This window comes from Mus musculus, chromosome 8 (assembly GCF_000001635.26).
Source record: "Mus musculus strain C57BL/6J chromosome 8, GRCm38.p6 C57BL/6J".
Taxonomy (NCBI): domain Eukaryota; kingdom Metazoa; phylum Chordata; class Mammalia; order Rodentia; family Muridae; genus Mus; species Mus musculus.
This window is the reverse complement of record NC_000074.6, coordinates 75,106,087-75,131,640: the sequence shown is the minus strand read 5'-3', so window position 1 is coordinate 75,131,640 and position 25,554 is coordinate 75,106,087. Positions and strand designations below refer to the sequence as shown.

General features: G+C 46.3%; 1 protein-coding gene across 3 annotated transcripts; it reads right to left on the bottom strand.

Moving 5' to 3' along the window:
• Nucleotides 1-3,201: 3,201 nt before the first annotated feature.
• Mcm5 (minichromosome maintenance complex component 5) lies at nt 3,202-22,173 on the bottom strand. Of its 3 annotated transcripts, none has more exons than NM_008566.3 (17): nt 22,020-22,132; nt 21,767-21,941; nt 21,425-21,551; nt 21,213-21,341; nt 18,925-19,097; nt 17,321-17,476; nt 15,623-15,789; nt 13,948-14,119; nt 12,273-12,384; nt 10,718-10,861; nt 10,364-10,429; nt 9,927-10,103; nt 8,537-8,649; nt 7,672-7,800; nt 6,698-6,840; nt 5,277-5,404; nt 3,202-4,418 (listed from the first exon to the last, which is right to left on the bottom strand). In NM_008566.3, the coding sequence occupies exons 2-17, from the start codon at nt 21,931-21,933 to the stop codon at nt 4,317-4,319; spliced, it is 2,205 nt and encodes a 734-aa protein (NP_032592.2). In that variant the 5' UTR covers nt 21,934-21,941; nt 22,020-22,132; the 3' UTR covers nt 3,202-4,316. The 3 variants fall into 3 exon arrangements, 2 of the variants coding, with proteins under 2 accessions (NP_032592.2, NP_001289469.1); NM_001302540.1 differs by having other exon boundaries at nt 22,044-22,132; XR_001778410.2 differs by having other exon boundaries at nt 3,944-4,418; nt 7,672-7,819; nt 22,020-22,173.
• Between the last annotated feature and the right edge of the window lie 3,381 nt (nt 22,174-25,554).

Here is a 25,554-nt window from a genome sequence, read left to right as displayed (position 1 = left end):
AATTCTTTCCCAAACCCTTCCCCAAATCCTGTCCCTACACAAGTAGAAACTTGGTTCAAGGTGGCCAGAAGTTCTTGACTCCTGAGCCACTTTGCTCCCCATATAATGCCTTTTTCTCTTCAATGTGTCTGATGAAAGATTAAGGCTAGGAACTTTCCACTCTGTGGGCAACAGGGGCTTACACCCCAGCCCCACCCCACTCCTCCTGTCCTAGAAAGAAGCCTGTTCCCCCACCACCTATCATGTTAAAAAAGCCCTAGACACCAGCGCCTCAGACCTGAGTACAAAGTTGTTAGGTAGTTATGGAACAGGTATGGTAGCACTTGTCTTTAATCCTATTAAACGTAGAGACCTGTGGGTTTGTTAAAGTGGGCCCTAATCTAGCCTGATTGGTATCCTTTCACTTTAACACATACACACACACATACACACACACACACAGAGAGAGAGAGAGAGAGAGAGAGAGAGAGAGAGAGAGAGAGAGAGAGAGAGAGAGAGAGCGAGCGAGCAACTGATCTGGCAAACCATGGATGCAATTGTCTACCTTAATCTATTCCACACCATCCACAGCACCCTTTGCTGGACTGTGGGTAAGGTGCTAGTACCAACCCATCCTCATGGCCATTCTCTTAACCTCAGCCTGAACTTTGAGAAAGGGGAAACAATGGAAAGGACCCTAAACTGCCTATCTATTGCTTGGAACTTAGTTTCCTAATAATTCCAAAATTTGCTGTCAAGGCAGCTCAGTCCCTAGAAGAGCCTGCCTCATCCTTAAATCGGTGCTCACATCTTTTTCTCCCCCCCCCCCCCCGCTTTTCTTTTTATTCAAGACAGGGTTTCTGTGAGCTCTCATCCTGGAACTTGCTCTATAGATCAGGCTAGACTTAAACCTAAGAGATCCACCTGCCTGCCTCCCTAGAGCTGGTGTTTAAGGCGTGCACCACCAAACCCAGCACCCCTATTTCTTAATAGGAAATTAAGGCTGGGATAGGTACAGTAAGTAGCTGAGTTACAATCTGAACCCAGGCCAGTTGGGTTTGGGCCCATGTACTTACACCAGAACTTTACCTTACCGCCTCATCTTTCAAGTAGAAGAAAAAACCCTCACTGATTTAACTGAAAACTACCCTTTGAACCATACCATGTTCCTGTGGTGCCAGGATTGAAAACCTGGCCTCACACATGCCAGGAAAGCAGTCAACCACTGAGCTGCAACCCTTGGCTCATAAATACCAACCTACCAGTGTTCATGTTTAAGCACACGGATCTGTATGCCTCAGCAGGTAAAGGTGCTTGTCACACACATCGGATGACCTGAGTTTTCCCAAGAGCCCATGTAAACATGCAAGGAGAGAACAGACTCTATGCAGTTGCCTCCTAAGCTCCACCCATGTGGCATGCTATTTAAGACCAACACATACACACCCACGCACAATATGAAAGATTTACATCTAAAACCATAACATACTTAATAGAAGTGAAAAACTTACATCTAAAACCACAAAGTTACCCTGTGAAGTGTGCATCTTCTGCCACTTCCACCTCAACAGTCTGAGAAAACTCATCTTTTGCATTTCTGAAATTCCTTGTTTTTGTTGTTTCTTTGGGATGGGGTAGATGGCTCCGCATCTAAAAGCACTGGCTTCTCTTCCTGGGGACCCAGGTTCAATTCTCAGCACCCATAGAGTTCACAAACACCTGCAAATCAAAGATCTAACACCTTCATACAGACATACATGCAGGCAAAACACCAAGATGCATAAGATAAAAATAAAAAATAGTTTAAAAATAAGAGAATTGGGCTGGGCGGTGGTGGCGCATGCCTTTAATCCCAGCACTCGGGAGGCAGAGGCAGGGAGATTTCTGAGTTCGAGGCCAGCCTGGTCTACAGAGTGAGTTCCAGGACAGCCGGGGCTATACGAAAACCCTGTCTCGAAACACACACACACACACACACACACACACACACACACCCGCAAAAAAAGAGAATTGGCCTTATTCTGGTACTTGTAAATGTTCCTCTAAAATAGTATTTTCACTAACACATTTTTATGTAGATTGTTTTTGAAACAGGACCAATCTCTTATAGCCCAGGTTGTAGCCTTGAACACTTTGAAACTGAGGACAACCTTGAACTCCTGATCCTCCTGCTTCCATCTCCTAAATATGGGAGTTACAGGGATGCTAACTTCCATGTCTGGCCTGTAATCTTCACTGTACGTATGACTTCTATGGTGGCTAAGGTGACAGTGTGTATGATTCCCAACAGCTTGTCATTAACAGTTGCTTAGAATTTTGCCAGAAATCCTCCACACCTCATGCATTTCAGTAGAATCCTCTCCCACGTGCAGTCTGGGTCAGACAATATGTGATGGTAGATGCAGCAGAGCTCAGGTGCTAACATAACAGGCCATTGCAGCCCATTTGGGCCCGTACCAATCCTGTCACTGCGTGACACGAATATATGTCTAAGGACAAATAATATTTAAGCTGAAAGACCAACCAGGGGATGTGAAATGTCTATCTATACCTTGGGCAAGGGACCAGACCAGGAATCACCAGGACGCCCAAGCATGCCAAGGCAAAAAAAAAAGTGAAAATCAAGTTGCTGTCTGGGGAAGCAATGAAAGCAGAGCAAGCAGCAGGGCTGAGTCCTCAGAGCACTGCTTCAAATCCTACTTATCTGAGACACTCATGGGAAGGTGAGGAAAAGAGGGGAAAGTGTGTCCTAAGACCATCTTGGCCATACTTGCAGGGCTACAGTAACTTAGCCCCAGCAGCTCAGGCCAGTGTCTCGTAGAATTAAAGGTTAGGATCCAGTTCAGATTCAGAAACCAACCAATCCTTAATTCCTGGATATTTTCCTGGGCATTTTTCCTCGTGCTGTGGCACACCGAGCACTGCCCACTTCCCTGCAAGCCAAGCTTGTCTCCCTTAACACTGTGCCTGCCAGCCAGGGCCTACCAAGAAAGAGGTATCATATCGGCATCTTCCACTCAACTAAGCACTCCTGCAGGCCCGCATGTCCATGCATCCTCAAGGCCTCAAGTAGGATGAAATGTTCTTACCAAGCCTGCCCTTCCAGACAAGCACACTCTGTTCCAAGTTTGCAGACCAATCAAAAAGAAATGGCTATGGCCATTCGTCAGGAGCAAGCACATTTCCAGGAGGGAGTAAGAAGCAAACACTTCAGCCAGGCGTGGTGGCCCACACTTTTAATCCCAGTACTCAGAAGGCAGAGGCAGGCGGATTTCTGAGTTCGAGGCCAGCCTGGTCTACAAAGTGAGTTCCAGGCAGCCAGGGCTACACAGAGAAACCCTGTCTCAAAAAACTAAAAAAAAAAAAAAAAAAAAGCAAACACCTCAAGCAACAGCCATTTCAGCACAGGACGCCATCTACGAGAAAGGCCTGTGTATGTACTTCCTGTTCTCTCAAGCCTTCCTCCTACAGTAACTTTACTGTTGGTGACTGCAGTGTTTTCAGCACTAGCTTCCCATTTATAAATGTACTTTACATAACAAATACTTAAATATTTCACTGACTTTTCCTTAATTTTATAAATTATAGATTTCTAAAATCATAATTTTCGGCATTTTGGTAATACGAGGTGTTGGGTGTCTTCTTTTAACAATGTTGTCACTAATACCTCCTACTGTGCTGAAGCTTGCTCAGGTACTCATAGCTCCTTAACTGATAAACCCTGACGTCTGGTTCCTTCCCCAGACACCACTGAGGCCCACTTGCTATAAATAAAGCCCTGGAGACATTCTACATTGGAGTCTACTTGGGTTTTCACTGACAGCCACTCACTCACTGAGCTCAGCTTCATCAAATTTGTTTGCAGATTAGGAAACTGAGGCAGACAACTCAATGAATGATCCAGTTCTCACATTAGGTGCTGCTGAAGAAAGCTGAAAGAGTCAACCTTGTATTCACACAGCACTACTATCATACTGGGTCCACTGACCTTAGCAGCCAGGGACTCAATTGCTTTATTACCTCTGTACATACAAAGAAGCTTGGCAGTGAGTGGCCCGGGAGCCAATATACAGACCCATCTACATTCCAGGGCCTGTTCCTGCTCCAGACTCATCTTGTTGAGAAGGCATGACAGGGGATAGACACCCAGAGCAGAGAGTCCTCAGACACTCAAACACAGTATGAGGCCAACAGACCAAAGTACATTTCCAGGGGCTGCAGATGTGCTGCAGACTGCAGTCTGAGGTGGAGAGGCAGGGCAAAAGGAGGTTTGGAGCACTGACTGGGAGATAGGGTGGTGGCAGCATTTCAGGCTTGAGGGTTGATGGGCAATGGGCTCACTTGAGGCGATAGAGCACCTTGCGCTGCATACGGTGTTGGATCTCACCCCTGCGTAGCATGAGCTGCAGCACCTTTCGGATAGCGTGCTCTGGATATTTCTGTAGGAGGGAGCACAAGACAGATGCACAGGTATATCATTATGACCCAAGGGACCTGATGCATCACCGGATCATAGACAATTTTAAACAGACAAAAAATATCCACCTCCATTCTCCCTTGACTTCAGAAAAGTGTGTATGTGATGATGCCTCTTGTGTACTAGGTAAGTACATATATCGACTTTATGCACCTAGTATTAGGAATAATCTCATTTTACAGAGGAAGAAATAGGCACAGGCTGTCACTTGTTTGGGTCATATAGCAATTAAGTGAGCTAGGACTTAAGTCCCTGTGACCCTAGAAGTCAAGCTTTCTCCAGCCCCAGCCTCAGGCAAGACTAGTCTCTTCACTTATAGAGGGCCAGTATCTGTTACTGTATAATTTACTTCCAGGAGCAAACGGAGAGGATACACAGGGAAGGGAACGAGAAACAGAAACCAGGGCTATCCTCATGATTTTAAAGGGCACAGGCTCCTACTGGTACCCCAAACAGTACCTCCTGTGCATGTTATCAGTAGCCCTCTTCCCAATGGGCTGCAAGGCTAACTCATCTGTTTCTGGTCCTCCCTACCATGTAAGGATCTAAACAAGGGAAAACCTAAGAGATGGGAAAATTGGGTATTGGTTTCTACAGACCTGTCTTCCTCCTTTCCCTATAAATAGCCAACCCCAACTGTAGACTGTAGCAGTTCCTACAAAAGGAACAGTGGCTCAAACATCCCCATCCCAGCACCCCTCTGCTGAGCACAGAACACTGTATGTGATGGCTGAGTGGGAACCAGACTAAGAGAACCAGCAGGACATCCTCTGTATCCTGGGCCTGGCTTGTAGACCCAGGGTTAGAAAGGCTCACTCACCTGTTTGGTGAAGTCCTGGACAATGCTGTGTTCAGACACCTGAGAGCCAATGGCAAAACGGCGCTTGAGTTGCTTCTCAATGCGGCTCAGCATCTCCTGGTCCTCCTGGGTAGTGAAGCCCTCCACCCCTGTCAAGAGTGCAATAGGGAAACTGGGTGCTAGAAACCCCAGTTCATCCATACTGGAAGGGCCAGAGAGATGACAGCCTCTAACTAGAGTGGCCTGAACCAGAGAAAATTAAAGACAGAACACCATTATGACAGTGAAGGCCTCACCAGGGAAGTGAGAATCAAGTAATATGGGGAAGAGTGCTCTAGGCAGAGGGAAAGGTGACAGAGGCCCTGCGACAAGCACAGAGCTAGATAGCAGAGACACCATGAGAGTCCGGTGCCTCGAGACCCTATGGGCTACACATACCAAGGCAACAGGAACAGCCCTAGAAAAGACTCTGAAGGGAGCAGAGTTTTTATTTGGTTGGGTTTATTTATTACTTCATTATTTTTGAGGAACAGTGTCATTGTATAGCCTTGGCTGGCTTCAAATCTCCAACTCAAGAGATTTTCCTAACTCTCCACAACCATGCCCAATGGAAGTATAAGTTTTGAGTTAAAGAGAGCAAGAAGGGAGAGAAGGCAGAGCCCTCTAGAGTACAAATCTGAGAAGCCCTGAGTAAGCAAGAGGTGTACAATCTTATCAGGTAAGAAAGAGAACCACTCCTCCAACATACCTGGCCCAGCTGTCACTGCTCCTCTTAATTCCTTTCAGTCACTACCTTTAACAACCTCCTCACCTATCCCACCAAGAAAGATTAGAAAGCTTGTGGAATGGGTAGGACAGGAACCTTGGGAACTTACAGCTCTGGCATTTAGACAGTGATTGGCAAATGGGAAACCAGATTTACTGTCAGATTAAGGCAGATGTAACTCTGGTTGGCATATCACCAATCTCAGAGGCTGAAAGAAGGCAGTAAACATTAAGGCTCAGGGGCCAAGAGGCATGTATTTCACCAAGACTGGTGACCATGACAGAAGATCTGTCAGTCTCATCTCTATGACAGGAAGGACTGACAATCTAGTGTGCCAGACCTGGCTGTCAAAAAAAACCAAAACAACAACAACAACAACAACAACAAAAAACCAAAAGAAACCCGAGGCCACAAATTGGGAAACTCTAGAGTAGTTCTGAGCTTAACAGGGAGGACTCCCAGCCACTACTTACCAGCGACAGGCCTACAATTACTTTTAATGAACTGACTCAAGAGGTCTAGAGAGAAGCTCCTTCCTCCTACAATAGCTAAAACATCCAGGAGAGACGCAGCGGAAAGGCTATTATCAAAAGCATATCCAGGAAGCACCCTGCCAGCCACCCGCTAACTAAATCTCTATCCTAGCGTCCAAGACCACAGTCCAGCGCTTACTCACCCGACAGATTGCCAGACAAAGCAGCATCCAGTGTGGACACCTGGAACAGTCTCAATGCCTCCTCTACATCAGCCTCAGTGGCAAAGGGCTGCAGTTTCATCTTACTGAGGGCCTCAGCAATGCGCACAATAGCCTCCAGCTGCCTGTTGGAGCAATAAAGTACTCAAAGGGCTCAGCCCACATTCCCTCCTCTGATCCTCCAGGAAAGACCAGGGCCAAGGTTGTTAGGACTGCAGGGGAGTTTGCTGGCTATCCTGATAATCTATTACCCTTTATTCTTAGTACTGGAACCCAATTTTTATTCCAGCACATGCTGCCTGCTAAGGGATATTTCCTGACTTTTTGGTCTAGATGTGGCCTGTAAGTTCTAAATCCATGCATCATATGAAAATATCCATTAAAAAGCATATCTTCCTCCCACTGTCTTTCTTGTTGCTCAAAATGTGGACACGATGGCTATACCTTCTAAAACCATATGGGGCTGAAAGGTTGGCAAAGATGAATTTAACGGAGCCCATACAGCTCCAAAAAACCACCATGAACCTACTTCCCAAAGTTTAATAATGAAAATAAACTTCCAACTTAAGCTACTTTCTTTGGGTTTCACTATACACAACGAGATCTACTTGTAACCAATCAATGCTAGAGATATAATTCAGCTCAGGTAGGCCCCAGCTCTTACTATATTGTCTATAAATGATGACCCAGTGAAAATCTGTAAATTTCCCTGTAGCTACATTGTCGGTCAGAGTCCTCCCCTTCCCTCAAACTGCCTCTCAAAGAGGGAAGCCAGGCAAAATAAAGTAGTGAGACCTACCCAGGCATCTCCAGCCTCAAACACACACAACAAAATAATTAGGAAGACACAGCACATGGTCCCAGATGACTCCCTTGCCCAACCCACCCTGGGCCTGCATTATGAAAATGGCAGTGGCCAACTGGCCCTGCTCTCTGAGGTGAGCCCACTTGCTCACCGCACAGTGATGGGGATGCTGGAACGCCGGTCACTGTCCCTCTCATGCTGACGAGCCCCACTCCGCATGATGATGTAGCGGTTTTTCAGCTTCTCTGCTGCCTCTGCTGATAGCCGAGGTCCACACCTCCTGCAGATTGCAGAGTGAGCTAGAGTAAAGCCAGAAAGGAATCTTGAGGTTGCCCCCACCCTGTTCCCAGGCCTCTATCGGCTCTCAAAGATGAATGTTCCCAAACACAGCTTCCTGTGCATAATATAGCTGATAAGTCATTTGAAAGAGATTTAAGAAAAACTTGACCTGGCTATCAGCAGGTGTCAGACATGGCACCTCTCTGAGATAGTGGGAAGTGAATCTGAACATATGTACAGAAAACTACTTTTATTTATTTATTTAGTGTATATATGAGTACATTGTAGCTATCCTCAGACACAGCAGAAGAGGGCATCAAATCTTATTACAGATGGCTGTGAGCCACCATGTGGTTGCTGGGAATTGAACTGGGGACCTCTGGAAGAGCAGTCAGTGCTCTTAACCGCTGAGCCATCTCTCCAGCCCAGAAAACTACTCAATGCTGGCTGCAGTATGCTGTCTAGCTACCAGGTGTACACTGTTCCACCAGAAACTGAGGGCCCCACAGGAGCAGGAGGCCCACCAGGGAGCAGGCTTCCCAGCAGTCTTCAGCTCCTCCACTCTACCTCCCTCACTTAAGAGGATGAGAAAAGTTAAACTCATGGAGAGGGTCACAGTGACAGATAAGAATAGAACAAAGTTCAGAACAGGGTTACCAGGAAATCCTAGGTAAGGAGCAGAACAGGACTGGGCTCTCCCTCTATCCAAAAAGCCCATGTTATCTCCCAGCACTCACGCTCGGCAGTAGGCAATGAACTTCTTCATCTTGGCCAGGTCGATCTCACCCTCCACAGCCTGTGTCTGTGTCAGTGCACTCACATGCAGAGTCATCACATGTTTGGCTAGCATCTAAGGAGCACAGGGAACACTGGGTCAGCTCACAGGTTTAACAGACAAGATAAAATAATATGGCAAGTGCTTCTGCTCCAGTCCCTTTGGCCTGTCCACTCTCACTGGGGCAACTATCTACTTAAGCATGGAAACTGGACATATCCAAGCCAATGAGGTGAAATAATACGGCAAATGCTTGTGTTCCAGTACTTTTGGCCTATCTGTCCTAACTAGGGCAAGTATCTACTTAAGCATGGACAGCGGACAATACCCAAGCTATTCTGCCACTTCTATTATAACTACTAGAAAAGGCTTCATCTTCTTCCTTTCAGGACAGTTAAATCAATAGCTAATGTTGCAGGATATTTGATCACACTATGAACCCTGAGATTTTATTTCGTGTTATGGCATGGCTCAGCCCTTTAATCCCAAACAATGAAGGTAAAATTAATTTGTAGAAGGAAACACCCATGTTTGAAAGTGATATCTAATTGAGTGGCAGACAAACTGATGAATCAGAGAAAAATTTGACAGAAAAAGATATGCCCAAGTCTCACAAGAAAAGAAAAAGAAGCTACTTAAGGGGCAGTACAAAGAAGAGAAGGAGGCAGTTTTACTGGGACAATTGTAGAGATAGGTTTCAGAAAAAGAACAAACTAGACAGGGATGAAGACAGAACAAGCCAGAAAATGAGAATGAGCCGGAAAATTAAAACATATTGCCAAAGTTAGTTTGAGACCAAGCAGAGCAATTCAGAGAAGCAGGGAGGCACCAGATTGAATCAGCCATCTTGAAAAGGAGTCTGAGCCAGCCAGCCAGAGTTCAGAAAGCCTGCACTCCTCAGCCTGGCCAAGATAGGCTTTGTCTTTACCATCACAGGGAGCAACTGTCTAAGAATTAAAGCCTCCAAAAGGGAAGCAGAAACAGACAGCTGGTCCAACAACCTAGAGCCTCATGGGAACTATACCCATAGGTATACCCATACTATACTCATAGCCTTATCAAATTCCATAAGCTATTTTCTTTCAGAAATTTACTAACAAGGGTGGAGAGCAGAGCTCAGTTTTTTAGCTTCTTGCTTAAAAAAAAAAAAAAAAAACACACACACACACACACAGGGCATACCTAGGTCTTAGGACCCTAGGTTCCTCTCCAACACTCCATAAGCCACTAACAAGTCATTTCATATGCTTCCTTCCAGACTATCTAACCACTAGCATTTCTGTGGCTAAATCTCTTATTCAATTTCATGACCATGAACCTATCTGTTGTCACCAGCCTAGCCCGAGACGTACCATGTCCCTCTCCTCATTGTGCTCATCTTTGACGATGAAGATCATATCAAATCGGGACAAGATGGTAGGCATGAAGTCAATATTGTCCTCCCCTTTTGTCTCATCCCATCGGCCAAACACTGAGTTGGCTGCAGCCAGAACAGAGCAGCGAGAGTTCAAGGTGGTAGTGATCCCAGCCTGAAGTAGAAAGGGGAGTAAATGGAGCAAATAACCAAAAATCCTGGGACAGGCCTCTCCATCACATATGAACATATGAACTCATACATTATGTACACGCATATATATGTGTACATGCTTACATGTGTGCACTCTTGCTCCCCCACCCCCAGTTCCAGGCCCGTTGCTGCTAGCACAGCGTTGGGCAAAGAGGACTTGGCAGCACACATTAGTGCAGCCTTAGGAGGACTTAGGATTGCTGAAGGGTAGCTGTCACTCACTTTAGCAATGGAGATGGTCTGCTGCTCCATAGCCTCATGGATTGCAACACGGTCATCTTCCCGCATCTGCATTGAGAGTTTGTCTATCAGAATCCCATCCCAAGCTGGGTAGAGTGGCAGAAAAATCTAGGAACCGTAACCATTCTGTAGTAGACTTCAGGCCAGTCAATAGCAGATAATCACACGGGCTTGGCTTTCACTTTTTTCCAGAGTACCCCAGAGAAGCAAAGCAACCTATCCCAAGTTCCCCCAGAGTGATGGGCACAAGAACTATATATAAGTCTCTCAGGAGGTATCTGCTACCACACCTGAGGCCACACACCCCAGTCCTGTGACTAGAAGACTTAGACTCACCTTGTCAAACTCATCAATACAGACAACCCCACCATCGGCCAGAACCATGGCTCCACCTTCCATGATGAAGTTTCGAGATGAGGGGTCCCGTATCACTGAGGCAGTCAAGCCAGCAGCACTGCTACCTTTCCCAGATGTGTACACCTGGGGGAGACAGGAGGTGTCAGTACTTAGTGCCAGCCCCAAAGGGCAAGAGCTCAGAGGGCTATGACTTACCCACATCACGCTGCAAAACTGGTTGAACAGTACAGAACTCAAGGCCTAACTGGGCCTCAGCCTTTCCTTCCTCTTTGGAAGGTTCACCTGAGCTACAGCATATCCCGGTGACATTAAGTATTGATCCCCAGAAAAGAATATATTTGAAGCTGGCCTCAGGGTTGGGGATTCCTGGCTTTTAGGAGGTCTCTATCCTGAGTCCATCATCTGTAGCATACAGGTATTTACCCCTTGAAATACAGTAAATCCTACCTGAGGTGCATGTGAGACATACTCAGGTCACATTGTGCTAACATGAATGCCAAATACTCAATACTTGCATGTTATAAGCCTGGGATGCACCTCAGTGGTAAAATATTTGCCTAACATGCACAAGATTTGGGGTTTAACTACACTGAAAGGGAAAAAAAAGCTTATATTAGACTACAGGCTAAACAGATTATACAAATGAATTCCAGCCGGGCGGTGGTGGCACAGGCCTTTAATCCCAGCACTCGGGAGGCAGAGGCAGGCAGATTTCTGATTTCTAGGCCAGCCTGGTCTATGAAGTGAGTTCCAGGACAGCCAGGACTATACAGAGAAACCCTGTCTCGAAAAACAAAAACAAAAAAACCACAAATGAATTCCACCTATTCTTACTTTCTATAAGACTTAACATGGCACAACTTACATTTTCAGGCCTTGATATTTCTGTGAGACAGTGCCAATGTGGTTAGCTTTAGCAACCTCCTCTCCATCCAAAAGCACCACTTCCCCATTTCACAGACCACTAGTCAGTTGTCACATCCACCCTCCTCTCCCTGATCCTCCCAGACTCAGGGCACCTGGGTCATTAGACACACTGCCTTGAACCTTGTTCTAAAGTTCCCCAGCAGTGGGATCTTGAGCAAGACACTTTACCGCTCCACTCCTTATCCAATACATAACATGAGCAGGAGCACTTCACAAGAAGACAAATAGTTAAATGAGTAAAAACTTAGTAGGTACTTCAGCAAGCATCTGGTCCTTCTTGATTCCAGCTACTATCATAAGCAGCGTCATTACTTAGCAAATGAGTATAAGCTGATGCTCAGGGAATCTAGGCTACCTCTTCCAAGTCCACTGCCAGGCTGAGAAGCAAAGCAAGCCTGACTCAGTCTAATGCTCTTACCACCCACCTCTATGTACACACCTTCCTTTTCAAACCCCCTCTGCCATCCTGACCAGAGCCAAGATGAATGAGGAAGAGGATGTGGTTGAATCAGACCCCATGCATGTCTAGGAACTAGGCAACTCTACTCTGTAGCCTTCCTCCCTGCGGAACACCTAAGCCACTAGAAAGTTGTCTGCAGCCACTTACCCCAATGGGAGAGCACTTCTCCACAAACTTCAGAAGCTGAGACTTGGCTGTACCAGGGTCTCCCAACATCAGCAAGTTGATATCACCTCGGCGAGTGAGTCCATCTGGGAGCCTAGAGACGATAGGTAGGTAGAAGACAAAGTAAGAATCTACTTGAGGGCTATCCTCTGAACTAATCCATGATCTTCCCACCTTAGTCTTCCAGATTCTAGCATTATAGTTATGTATCAGCACTCTTGGCTTTATGTGGGCTGGTCACCCTCCCGTAAGAGTCTCAGAACAGGTGGAAATGACAGAGTCTGGCCCAGAAACAAGCTCACACCCCGTTCTCTCATTCCTAGCCTAACATTGGTAAGGTATTTCTCAGGAAGGGAAGTAACATAAATGGCACTGAGGGCTGTGCACACTGAAGAGTAGACATAGGGCAGAATCCAGCCCAACCTGTTACCTGAAGTAAGTCCTTACATTCTCTGTGCCTCAGCTTCTTCATCTATGAAATGAATACAACAGTAACATCCATATAGACTGCTGAGAGAATGGGCTGGGTTCAGGACAGATGAAGCATTTACAAGAATGTTCTGAATGTAGTACAAAAAGCATATTACACAGTAGCCACTAGAATAGACTGTCACTGCTGCTACAGTCTTGAGCTCAATTATTTTAGAGTTTCAAAAGAACACAGGAAGCCAGGAATGGTGACCAACATCTCTAATCTTAGAATCTGGGAGACCGAAGCAGGAGGATCATGAATTTGAAAGACAGCTTGATTACATAATAAGACCTGTTTAAAAAGAAAAACCAAAAGAAAAAAGAAAGAAAGAAAAGCAGGCTAGAGATGGCTCAGTTAAGACTACTCTTCCAGAGGTCCTGAGTTCAATTTCTATCAGTCACATGGTGGCTCACAACCAGTCGTAATATTATCTGATGCCCTCTTCCAGTGTGTATGAAGAAAGCGACAGTATGTTCATGTACATAAAATCTTAAAAAAGAAAGAAAGGGCTGGAGAGATGGCTCAGCGGTTAAGAACACTGACTGCTCTTCCAGAGATCATGAGTTCAAATCCCAGCAACCACATGGTGGCTCACAACCATCTGTAATGAGATCTGATGCCCTCTTCTGGTGTGTCTAAGGACAGCTAAAGTGTACTTACATATAATAAATAAATAAATCTTAAAAAAAAAGGAGAGAGAGAGACAGAGAGAGAAGGAAAGGTAAGGAAAAAGAAAAAGGAAGAGGAGGGGCTGGAGAGATGGCTCAGCAGTTGCTCTTCCAAAGGTCCTGAGTTCAAATCCCAGCAAACACATGGTGACTAACAACCACCTGTAATGAAATCTGGTGTATCTGAAGTCAGCTACAGTGTACTTAAGATATAATAAATAAATCTAAAAGAAAAAAAAAAAAAAGAAAAAAAAACCAGAAAGGAAGGAAGGAAGGAAAGAGGAAGAGGAAAAGGACATATGACAATTTCTAAGTGTCAGGTATTTCACAGGTCTCATTCAGAAACTTTGGTTCAAGGTGGCATCTCTCACATTAGACCAAAGAGTTTCCCACTGTGCTCCCCAGGGCCAGCAGGCTGAGGGACCTGGGAGACATGGAAGAACACACCTGGTCCTCATCACACAGATATCCTCCTGCAGCAGCCTTGTCATCAGCACCTTCCTCCCAGACCCCTTACCTCTTCCGGGAACCCCCAAAAAGCAGGCAGGCAATGGCCTTCTTCATATCCATGCCCCCAAAGATGGAGGGGGAAATGCTCTTGGAGATGAGCTCATATATGTTGGGGAGGGCAGCCAGGCGACGAAATTCCTCCTCTTCCTGTGGGCTGACAGACCCAGCAAAGCTTCGGCCTAGGAGGGAACAGGTGCATACATGAGCAAGGGGCATCTCCTCCAGCCTACTGCTGGGCCTAGACCTAGATCAGGAACACCCTGACCTCTGTCAACATACACACACCAACAGCTCTCAGCACCAGGAGGACGCACACAGTCTTACTCAGGAAAGTTAAGAGTACAGGACTATATCAGTCTTTCAAATCTCAAAGATCCAGAGAGGAAAAGAAGGTTCCATACAATCAGGCCAGATCACAGTGCCCTTGGGGACCACTGGAAAGTCTCTCATAATGCAGACAGAGTAGAGAACCAACACAATTGCTTGATCAAAACAGCATGGTTCACTTGAGTTGCTGAGGAATGGAGAAGGTAGGGTGGGACCAAGTGGCAGAGGGGCTTGAAAATCCAAATCCAGGAGAAAGAGTGGGACTCAGAGCAGGGAGGTAAGACGTGGTCAGCCCTGGGGATGAAAGTAGAGCAGCCAAACAGCATGCTTGCTGAGGTTAGGGGATTAAAAAAAAGGGAACTGAGGAAGATCTGGAGGGTTTGCTAAGCAAGGGAAGGGATGGCTAAGGAAGAACCAGTTTCAGAAGATGGTAACATTAAGTGATATGGCAAGTCAAGGAGAGTTAAAGTCTGGAATATGGCTAGATGAATATGTGGCTTTTCCAGTTTTAACCAAGGGAGTTTCTACCAACATAGAATATGGACACAGTACTCAAAACTCCATCACTCTAGACCATATGTAGGGACCAATCCCCAAGGTGACTCCCACTGCCCCTAGATGTAAGCATGAGCTCTCTACTCCATCTGAGAGTTGAGGCTATTTACTTGGCCCCTACCACTCAACCCAACTCCTACTAGAGATCCTGTCATTTGCACCCCCACCAGCCTTGAGTTCCCACCAACTCTCCTCTATACTTGAAAAGATCCTCCTTCGCACCTCCATCCTTCAAAGCTATTGCTGACACTCCTGATAGATGAAGCCTTCCCACAATGCTCTAGTTCCTTTTCCAGACCTCAATTAAAGCAGCTCAGTGTCAGACACCTATCCTTTAGGGGATCTCTTCCAACTAGATTCTGTCTGCTCAACCCTCATGCACTTTTTTCTCTCCACCTACTAAGATGCAGCACAGGATACACACCACATCCCATCTATAGCACTGAGTCATGCAACTCAATCAACAACCTCAGGGCAGGAGCTACAACTAAACCAATAAATAGACATTTTTAGGGCAACAAATTTTTGCTTACTGTAAAAATGAACACTCTAGGATAGGGAATATAGCTAAGTGGTAAACTATCTGCCTAGTATGCCCACCATACACACACAAACACATACGACATGCATGCACACACAAACGCATGCACGCGCGCGCGTACACACACACACACACACACACACACACACACACACACAAGTAAAGCACATCCTATCCTAATGGTTTGAGCAATTCAAGAATGCCAGGTTATCACATGAGCAGCTTGTTAAGAGAAGTGTAGAAATTCAAAGCAACTCACCAGAGCCATCTGTGTCCACCTGGATGCCCAGCACTCGGATGTACGAGCTCCGGATGCCCACACCTACCCTGTCCCGGCCCTTGCTGGGGTTCAAGCCAAACTTCTTGATGGAATAAATGCCCATGATGGTGACCCTGTTCCCAGGAACAACCTTGTCACACAGGTACCTGAGTAAAGTACAGGGAGGGAAGATAAAGAAAAGCAAATCACAGTGTGGTCAGCTTAGTATTTCTACCCTAAGTATCACTATGAAGTCAGCTCAGTCCTTGCATGGTCTAGAGTAAGAGAACCTTTCTCTACTCTTGCTACCTACACATCAGTCTGGATAGTTAGTACAGTGTTATAATACTGGCCTGACTCTCACTAAATTCAAGAGGTCAGAAGCTGTACTGGTAGAGGTGAGGCGCGGTGCCCTTGCCCAGCCTTCAGAAGTCCTAGGTCATTTGAGCTGTGACCAAGCTCCTTTGGGAAAACTTTCTCCTCAAACCCTTAAGGATAACTTGCTAGTGCCAGTGCCACTCTCCATTTCTGCCTCTGCCACACTCCCTGAGCTCAGCCAAGTCAATTTGCCTCTAGGTTTTTAGTCACCCTTTTAACAATAAGATGTTAACCGACCAAAGCCTCCATGTTTCCCTGGAATCAGTGTTACTTCAAGGACCATAAAGTAGCTGTGTGACTTCAGAGAAATCACAGTGCCTCTCTGAGCTTGGAGAGATGACTTTGACTTGTCTCAGCTGTTGGGAATCAAGCAAGGTAACAAACTCAAAGGTGTTCTATATACTATCAAATCAGTTTCACCGAGAACCGTTTCTGCCACCTACACTGTCCTATTAACTTCCTACTCATTCCACAATGTAATTCTCAAGCTCTTTGGATACTCAGAGAATACTCTAATACAATACGCTCAGTTGTGCTAAGGAATTGTGTTAAACTCTTGATATGCCTTTTCAGGCACTTTGAAATAGTTCAGGCCATTTTACTGATTGAAAAAAAAAAGGACTTAGAATATAGCTTTCCCAAGATCCCGAGTGGCACATTCTTGCCAATGATAAAGCTGACAACTGTGGATTTACTCCCCAGAAAGTTTTACATCTGTACTCATCATCAGGTATATGAGCCCAGGGTAAGAACTCAGGGACTGCCGGGCGTGGTGGCGCACGCCTTTAATCCCAGCACTCCACTCGGGAGGCAGAAGCAGGCGGATTTCTGAGTTCGAGGCCAGCCTGGTCTACAAAGTGAGTTCCAGGACAGCTAGGGCTACAGAGAAACCCTGTCTCGAAAAACAAACAAACAAACAAACAAAAAGAACTCAGGGACCTGTAAGCCTTCTTCTAGGTCATTTTGTAACTATTCAACCAAACCAGGAGGTCTTAACAGGAAGGTTGGTATGTCAGCTAGATAGGAGCTAGCACTGCTGCTAGTTATCCAGCTCTGTGCTGAGAGGGCTAGTCTCTCTGAAGATACACAGGCCTTAGTTCTACTCACAAAGTCACCTGACCCCCTCCCCCAGTTTACAGTACTCATGTAAAATAGGAGTGGTCATGCTTTGCAGACTATGGGAGACAAAAAATGCCAATGTCAATGAGAAGCACCAGACAAAGCAAGAGCTCCAGCTTACACACTGGGCACCAGACAATCTCTATGCTGTACCAGAGTGGCATGGACACCAACCCACAGCCCCTACATACTTACACTTACCTGTCACAATAAAGCTGCATGTGCCTGGGCATCTCACCATGAGGGACTGCATCAGGCAGCTCCTGCAGTTTCAGAGTCTGGAAGTCCACACACTTGCACTTGTCAGGCATGATGAAGTATGGATCCAGTGGGCACTTTGGGCGCCCAGCCTGATCCCTGGGCAGGGGAAGAAGTGGTCACTAGAACTACCCTGAGAACCCAAAGGTGAGGCACGCACACCCATTCAGCAAGTCAGCCCTGAGAGGCAACAGCATTATAAGGCAGAGCTGGAACACAGCTGGGAAAGACCTAGGGCAGGGTGCTAGATTCAAAGTCAGATCTTCAGGGATCTTGGCTTCTCCACGTCACACTGAGGTGGCAGGCACACATCGTTCCCTCATGAGGCCTCTTGTCCTCATAGGTGAAGGAGCTATATCATCCAATCCCTTACTAAACTGTATTCTTAGCCTAGTATCTTTTCTAGTGAGATTTTATTTTACCACTTCTAGACCATTCTGAGGGTACAGACTCTGAGGCCTATACAGTAAGTCTCTTCAGCAAATATAGGTAAGGACACATAGCAGTAAACCTAAAGTCCCTGGTCTGTGAAGCTAAATTCCCATCAGGATTGAAGACCATCTGCATAATATAAAGGCATGCAGTAAAAATAGGCAGATGAGAGTGTGCAGACATGTATGTACCAAATGCAAACATAGGATAAGGAAGGCATCTTAGATGACAAGGACATGCAGGGACACTGTGGCAGTCTGAGTGAAGACCACTTAGGGAGAAGAGAATGCAAGTGCACTAGACCAAGGCAGGCTATGGAAGAGCTTCTGTATAGGGAATAGACTGAAGAGCAGTGAAGGTGGACAAGGGGATAGGAATGAGCTACTCTGTGGCAGCAGGTGAGGGTAGGCAACAGTCTAGGACAATGCCAGTATGCCTCAGGCAATGTGGAAGCTGATAAGAAACTAGAAGAGAAAGCCAAAAGCAGCCAAGATGCAAGTAGAGTTTGTTAGGTCCAAGTTGGCAAATGTTTTCTGTTAAGAACTATACAGTAAATTTTTAAAGTCCTACTAACTGGAAGTCCACACATTCTACCACTATAGTTTAACAATATGCTAAATATCAAGTAGTATAGTCATGTTCTTAGGCAGTACAGTGGGCACACTGTACTGGTCTAGCCCAGCAATCCAGTTTGCTTTAGAAGATTCTGTAAGCCAGCTGGTGATGGCACATGCCACCCAACACTCGAGAGGCAGAGGCAGACAAATTTTTGAGTTCAAAGCCAGCCTGGTCTATACGAGTGAGCTCCAGGATAGCCAGGGGCTTAGAGAGACAGAGAAACAGTTTCCATATAGACTCAATCCCCTGGACTGTTTCCTCCCCAACCTTGGATTCCACACACAGGCCATGTGGATTATTATCCAGGTGGGGCAAAATTTCAACTGCCTGAAGGGACACTGGGCTGGGTATATTGATCCTGCCTAACTCAAGGATAGAGTGCTTCCCAGTCTTTGCCTTAAGGTCTCTAACAAGCAGTACAGGCAGCACTTGCCAGGGTTGCCAGCTTTTTTGATACTTCAGGTCATTCCCCAGAGTCCCTTTGGCTACACACTCACATATTGCACTTCCTGGGAAGGGCATAGCCCTCTAGGCCTGGGCGCATGGCGATATTGGTGAGGGTATTGTGGCAGCTGCGGCACTGAATGGAGATACGAGTAGCCTTGGCACGGACTGCAGAGGCTGAAATGATGATGCCAGGGATCTTCACCAGGTGTGACATCATGTCTGACTGTAACAAAGCCACAAGAAGACTTGATGATTAAGGAGAACGAGGAGTTATGTGAAGGGCTGAGGAATGACACGGGCAAGATCTGGAGGTGACAAATCCATGGCTCATAGTTTAGCTCAGACTTTCCAGAGCACCCACCTAATGTGAGGTAACCTGGGCACCAGGTTCAGGAGCCTCATACACAAGCACTCACTTTTCAAGGGCCTTGCAGAGCATGGCAAGGGACTGGGAGACAAGGGAAACATGAAACATATTTTACGACAAAACCCAGAAGACCCAAACTCCAGCCCTGACAGTAGCTTCCTGTGCTGTTCCAGAGAATTGACACAAGACAGAGGCCCTGGTGCTAGCTCAATTTTGTCACCAACTGCTATGGACATTCTGTCAGCCTCAGGTTCACCATCTTAACGACTCCATCTCACTAGATACTAACACTAACTGTTAATTGTGATGTTACTATGATCATGTTACCAAACAAAGGGTCACACCTATATACCAAGAAGCCAGATTAGCCACTCATCCTCAAGTAGCCAATTAAAATATTCACAGTAAAAAGCAGAAGGGGGAGACGTGTTCAAGAGGGTCACCCTGGGAAGAAGAGCAAAGAGATTGGGTAGACTCTTTATCCACATCCCCTGAGCCCATCCTCAGGCATCCTAAAGTTAGATCAAAGTTTAAACAGAGTCAGGGGTATGTCTATCAAGTCAGCTTGATCAAGCTGTGTGGTCCCACCCACCATTGACCCATCACTGTTTCTCTACTGTAAAACCCATTTCTAGAGATAAGAGTTTCCACTAGTGGTTCAGGCTTTTCTTTCCCAGGTATGAATGAGATTCCTGAGGAAATCCCAAATTCGGGGGGGAGGGGGCACAATTGTTTAGTGGTCTGATAGCTAAAGTGTCTCTTTAGAATGTATTCATTAGACCATTCATTAATAGTCATGCTGTAAAAATGATTCCTTGTGCCAGACGTGGTGGTGCACACCTTTGATACCATCACTTTAGAGACAGAGACAGGTGGATCTGAGTTCAAAGCCAGACCAGTCTATATAGTAAGTTCCGGACAGCCAGAGCTGCTATGTAATGAAACCCTGCTTCAAAATAAAATCCTCACCTTTCAGGGACATATACTGTTAGGAGTCAGTAAAGTCAAAATGGCTGGCCTGTTACTACTAATCATTAAGCTAGATGACAAGTCCTCTTCTTTTTAGTCTCTGTTATCTTCACTATACACAGTGAAACATTCTCACACATTCCATTGCTTTCTGTGCCAGCCTCACCAGTCTACAGGTGAGACAATCTCCCTACCATTTCTCCAACTCGGGGCATCTTGGGCTAGATTAGAGAACACACACATGCACAAGACTCTTAAACTATGAAAGGGCCACAAGCATGCCAGTGATAAGAATGTAGGACAATTAATCCCAGCACTCGGGAGGCAGAGGCAGGCGGATTTCTGAATTCAATGCCGGCCTGGTCTACAGAGTGAGTTCCAGGACAGCCAGGGCTATACAGAGAAACCCTGTCTCGGAAAAAAACAAAACAACGAAACAAAACTAAAGGGCTTAAGCCTTAATTATGATTCAGGCTTAAATCAAGGAATGACTTGTACCAGAGGACACCTACGAGATGATTTCCATTGGTTTCCCTGTTGCAATCCTTCATTAGACTGAGTCTGGTGGAACACTCTTCAAGGTTTTGACCCGACTGGCTACACATCAATCAATTTCAGCTCCAACAACACTTCCTCTAAAGTATTCTTCCTCAACTCTCTACCCTCTCAGCAATAGCCACATTGTCCCCACGTTCTTTTCTTTTCGAGACAGGGTCTCATGTACACCAGGCTTCTACTTCTGCCTCCCAGTTATGGATGGCATTTACTATTTTTTTAGTCTCCCTGATGGATAGGAACTCACTGTTGTTCTGCAAGACTCAACTCTGCCTTCCCTTTAAGACATCAACCCCATTGAGGTAATTTTACACAGGATAAAGACTAAGTTAAGTCAAATGTCTTGGTCAGGGTCACACATCTGGTGCTCCAAGCTACCTGTCTCAGACGCCTTCTGCACCACACAGCGGCCATGCCACCCTGACTAGCCATTCAATAAACTCCTACCTTCAGAATCCGAATGCTCGACGGGCTGGCATCTGACTTGAGCATGACCTGGATGTCTTGGAGCAGCTCATCTCCAGCTGGCCGGGGCCGGGTCACCTCATCTGCCACCTCCTTGGCAGCTTCCTCAAGCTGAAGAAGAGGAAAGGCATAAGCTGCTGGTGATGATGGGGCAGGGCCCGGGTTTAGGAGGCTCTGAAATGGGTGCTACTCACCAGCTGTAAGTGCTCGGCCGGCTGTTTATGCAAGTGGTCAGCCAGTTCCTCGTCAAAACTGGCCAGGTCCTCCATCTCCACCTCGATCCAGTATTCACCCAGGTTGTAATGCCGCTTGAGTTCATCTCTTTAGTGGTCAACAAAGGGGCAGAGGGACAGGAAGGGTGCATTGAGGGACCGTCAGCAGCAGTGCCTGTGCACCCCGGTCCTCACAGGCACCAATGCCCCCACCTCTCTCAAAAGACACCTAATTGTAGACCACTCTATCCTAAATTTAGGCCTGAAGAGGGACTGTCAAGAAAAGGCGTCCCCCGTAAGAATGGTTCACGGACACTGTCGCACCTGTACTTGAAGGTGAAGCCCGTGCGATCGGTGCCCACTCGGTACTGTCTCAGGAACTCCTTGAATCGCCTCTGCAGTTGCGACTTGCGGGCCTGGCCCTCTTCCGCACCGGGGTCGCCACCGAAGCTGTCGCTGTAGAAAATGCCCGGGTCGTCGAAGCCCGACATGACTGTACCTGGGTCAAGGGAGACAGAGAGCTGAGCACCCCGGGGCGGCGGGAGCTTCCCTAGACGGGGTCCCGCAATTCCCTCACCTCACAGCGGCGCGCCACACGAACCTCAGCCCTCCTAGAGGAAGCCGACTTTCGCGGGAAAAACCAGCCTCCGCGTTTGTCCACCGCGGTCTCTGCGCTCCTATTGGTTCGTTCAGCGCCGCGGATAGCTATTGGACTGCTCTGCGCCGGTTGAGTCCCGCCTCCAAGGCCTGGTTCCCAAGATGATTGGCTGTGGCGTCTTGGTGACGTCACGAGTCAACTCTTTCCGGTCTCCATTTTGTGAGGCTGGACGTTTTGGCGCGAAAGTTCTTGGCGCTAGCAGCTAACCGAGCAAAGATGGCGGAGAGGCTCGGGAGCTTTGTGAGCGTTTAAACCTTAGGCCTTCGGAGAAAACCTAGCCCAGTGGCGCAGGTCTGTCAGCCCCGCTCCTCGTAAAGTCTAAGCAGGAGGATCGCAAGTTCAAGGCCAGCCTGGGTGACTTAGGGAGCCCCTTTCCCAAGTAAAAAGGTGGGACTTGAGAGATGGATCGGTGGTCAATAGCGTTTGCTGTACTTTTAGAAGACCCAGTCTCTGTTCTCAGTACCCTAGTCAGGGGCTCAGAACTGCCTGTGACTCCTGCTCCAGAGAACCCAATGTCCTCTCCTGGCCTCTATGGGCCACGTACATGTTAGATGTAGAGAGAGAAAGATATATGTATCTGTACATAAGTACACTTTTTTTTTAAGTAAAAGGAAACGGACTGGAGCAATGACTGAGCAATTGGATACAGACACATAAATAAAAAGTAGACTTATCAGCCCTCCCCCATATCTGCTAGCACTAGGGAGGCTGAAGAAACCCTGCCTTTAAAATAAGTATATGAGAAAACCACCCCTTTCAGAGCTGCTGTGAGAAAGCAGTATGCCTGAGGTGTACTCTTGCTCCAGCCCGGCAGGAGGTGCCAGAGTGCTGTCTCCGCAGCTTTGGGACCAGGTGGCTCACCTTCCCCTACTCAGATAGTACCAAAGCCCAGGAAGCCAGGGATGTTTTCTTTCATTCAGATTCAGACGAATAATTATGATGACTGTAGAACTTTTTTAATTCCTTGGCAATGCTTAAACCATGCAAAATTCATGGCCAAATTCCAAATGGAAATCTTGGGGGGGGGGGGAGGCAGATTTAGCATAGCAACCTTAGTGTAGATTTTCCTTTGAGTTCCTCCCATCCACACGAACAAGTGGAAACCTATTGCTGCAGCAACCATTCAAACATATATTTACAGAGAATAAAGTTTGAGCATTTTTGCAATTAAAAAAAAATACCAGGTGAATCTAAGACTTGGTTTTCTCAGCATTTCATGGTAATCCCTGTGTGCCAAGACAGGTTTAACACATTTTATTTTAGATTGCTTTATTTGCTTCTTGACCAAAATCGAGGCTGTTCTTAACAGTTGTCACCAATAGCAGGGATGTAATTCCGCATTGTTGGCTGGGGCTTCCCCTCAGGTACAGATGGAATGCTGGACTTAGGCACTGAACAGAATTTTAGCAAAAGTCAGAGTGAAGCAGAGTCAGCAAATTCACTGGTCAAAAGACAGAGTCCTATGCCTGGGCATGGTGGTGCACGCCTTTAATCCCAGCACTTGGGAGGCAGAGGCAGGCGAATTTCTGAGTTCGAGGCCAGCCTGGTCTACAAAGTGAGTTCCAGGACATCCAGGGCTACACAGAGAAACCCTGTCTCGAAAAACCAAAAAAAAAAAAAAAAAAAAAAAAAAGACAGAGTCCTGGCGACATGGCTCGGCAATTAAATGCCGAGCTGCTGGGACTGCTCTTGTAGACAATCAGTTCTCTATGGTGGCTCACAACCATCCAGGGAGCCTGATGCCCTCTTTTGACTTCCACAGGCACCAGGTATGCATGCAGTAAATAGGCAAAACACATACATATATCTTTAAATATAAATCAACTGCCAGATGTGGCGCATGCCTTTCATCCCAGCACTCAGGAGGCAGAGGCTTTACAGAGCTCTACAGAGGAGAGGCTGAGATTGAGCAATTCCAGGAAAGCAGGAATACAAAGAAACCCTGTCTGGGGAGAAAGAAAGGAAGGAAGGAAGGAAGGAAGGAAGGAAGGAAGGAAGGAAGAAAGAAAGAAAGAAAGAAAGAAAGAAAGAAAGAAAGAAAGAAAGAAAGAAAGAAAAGAAAGGAAAGAAAGAAATAAAGGACTTAAAAATAATAACTTTTTTTTAATTTTTTTGCATTTATTTATTTATTTATTTATTTATTAGGTATTTTCCTCGTTTACATTTTCAATGCTATCCCAAAAGCCCCCCATACCCACCCCCCCAAAATAAGAACTCTTAAAAAAAAGAAAGAAATGGATAGATAGACTTAAGGAGAGAGGAATGAAGGCATAAGTCTTTCAGATCCATTAAACAGGCAACTTGGGGACTTTGTAGTTGAATGACCCTAAACTAACCTGGTAGGAGGGGAGAGGAATGTGTTGTTTCCTTAACAAAAGGTTTTCTTAACATTGCAAAAGGGGATTTATTAGACTGGTGAAGGGATTTTATAAATGAGATTATAAGGTGATTTATGAGGAAGACAAAAATTTGGTTCAAGGAGGTAGGTGAGGTAACTCAGAGAGTACAGATACCTGGCTGCCACACACACAAAGAGAAAAGGGATAGAAAGTACAGATTCAGAAACTTTTGTTGTTGTTGTTGTTGTTGTTTTTAAGTAGGGTCTTCACAGTGGCTTTGGCTGGTCTGGAACTTTCTATGCAGATCAGGATAGCCTTGAACCCGTAGAGAACCATCTGTCTCTGCCTCTAGGATTAAAGGCATTTGACATCAAGCCTGGCTGGAAAGATTTTTTTTTTTAAATAGAAACCCAGAGGCCCACCTGCCATATGGCATAGCATGGGCACCACTACAATGAGCAAGTGTGTGGTAGAAAGATGGGAGAGAAAGAGAAGCAGGATGAGTTAAGCACTGTGAAGAGAGACGGAACCGGACGTGCAAAAGCGAGGAGGAACAGCCAGATGTGAGGAGCCTGCACTGCCTTCTGAGGCCAGGGTGAAGTCCCAGTCTATCCTGCTGCTAAGGGCCATGCCTGGGTCCATGACCATACGGCAAATAGGGGTCTGTGTTAGTGTCCATGGTCCATGTTAACACCAAAGGCCATGCAGGTATCCCTGATCTGGACTGCCTCTTGGGACCATGTTATTGTCAGGGGCAGACCTTGCCCTGCCACTTGCCTGAGAAGCACGGGTAGAGTTGGCTCCAAGGGCATGAGAGCCGGCCCAACTCCTTGCCAGCTGTTGAAGTGGAAACTTCTAGGTCTTTGGATAGTTGGTTATATCAAACGATGTTTTGCTGGGACACAAAGGTGAAAGAATGTCTTGCCAAAGCAAACACGTGAAAGACTGTTTTCCTGACGCAGACACAGGTGAAAGGATGTTTGGATATAGCAGTCATGTAAAAGGACAGTTGATGAAGGAGTATAAATAGGACTCCACAGACAGTGGGAGACGAGCACTGAGCCTTGGTTTGATTTGTTCCACCTTGCTATTCTTCACTAAAGACACACATGTAT

Bases quoted from the DNA above. Each gene is read 5' to 3' on its own strand.
- Mcm5 (NM_008566.3), bottom strand. From the start codon at position 21,933: ATGTCGGGCTTCGACGACCCGGGCATTTTCTACAGCGACAGCTTCGGT. The intron at 17,477-18,924 runs GTGAGTGTGTAG...TCCCCTGCCCAG, and splicing joins CTTCCCAGGAAGTGCAATAT to GGATCAGGCTGGGCGCCCAA. The intron at 10,104-10,363 runs GTGAGTGACAGC...TTTCTACTTCAG, and splicing joins AGACCATCTCCATTGCTAAA to GCTGGGATCACTACCACCTT.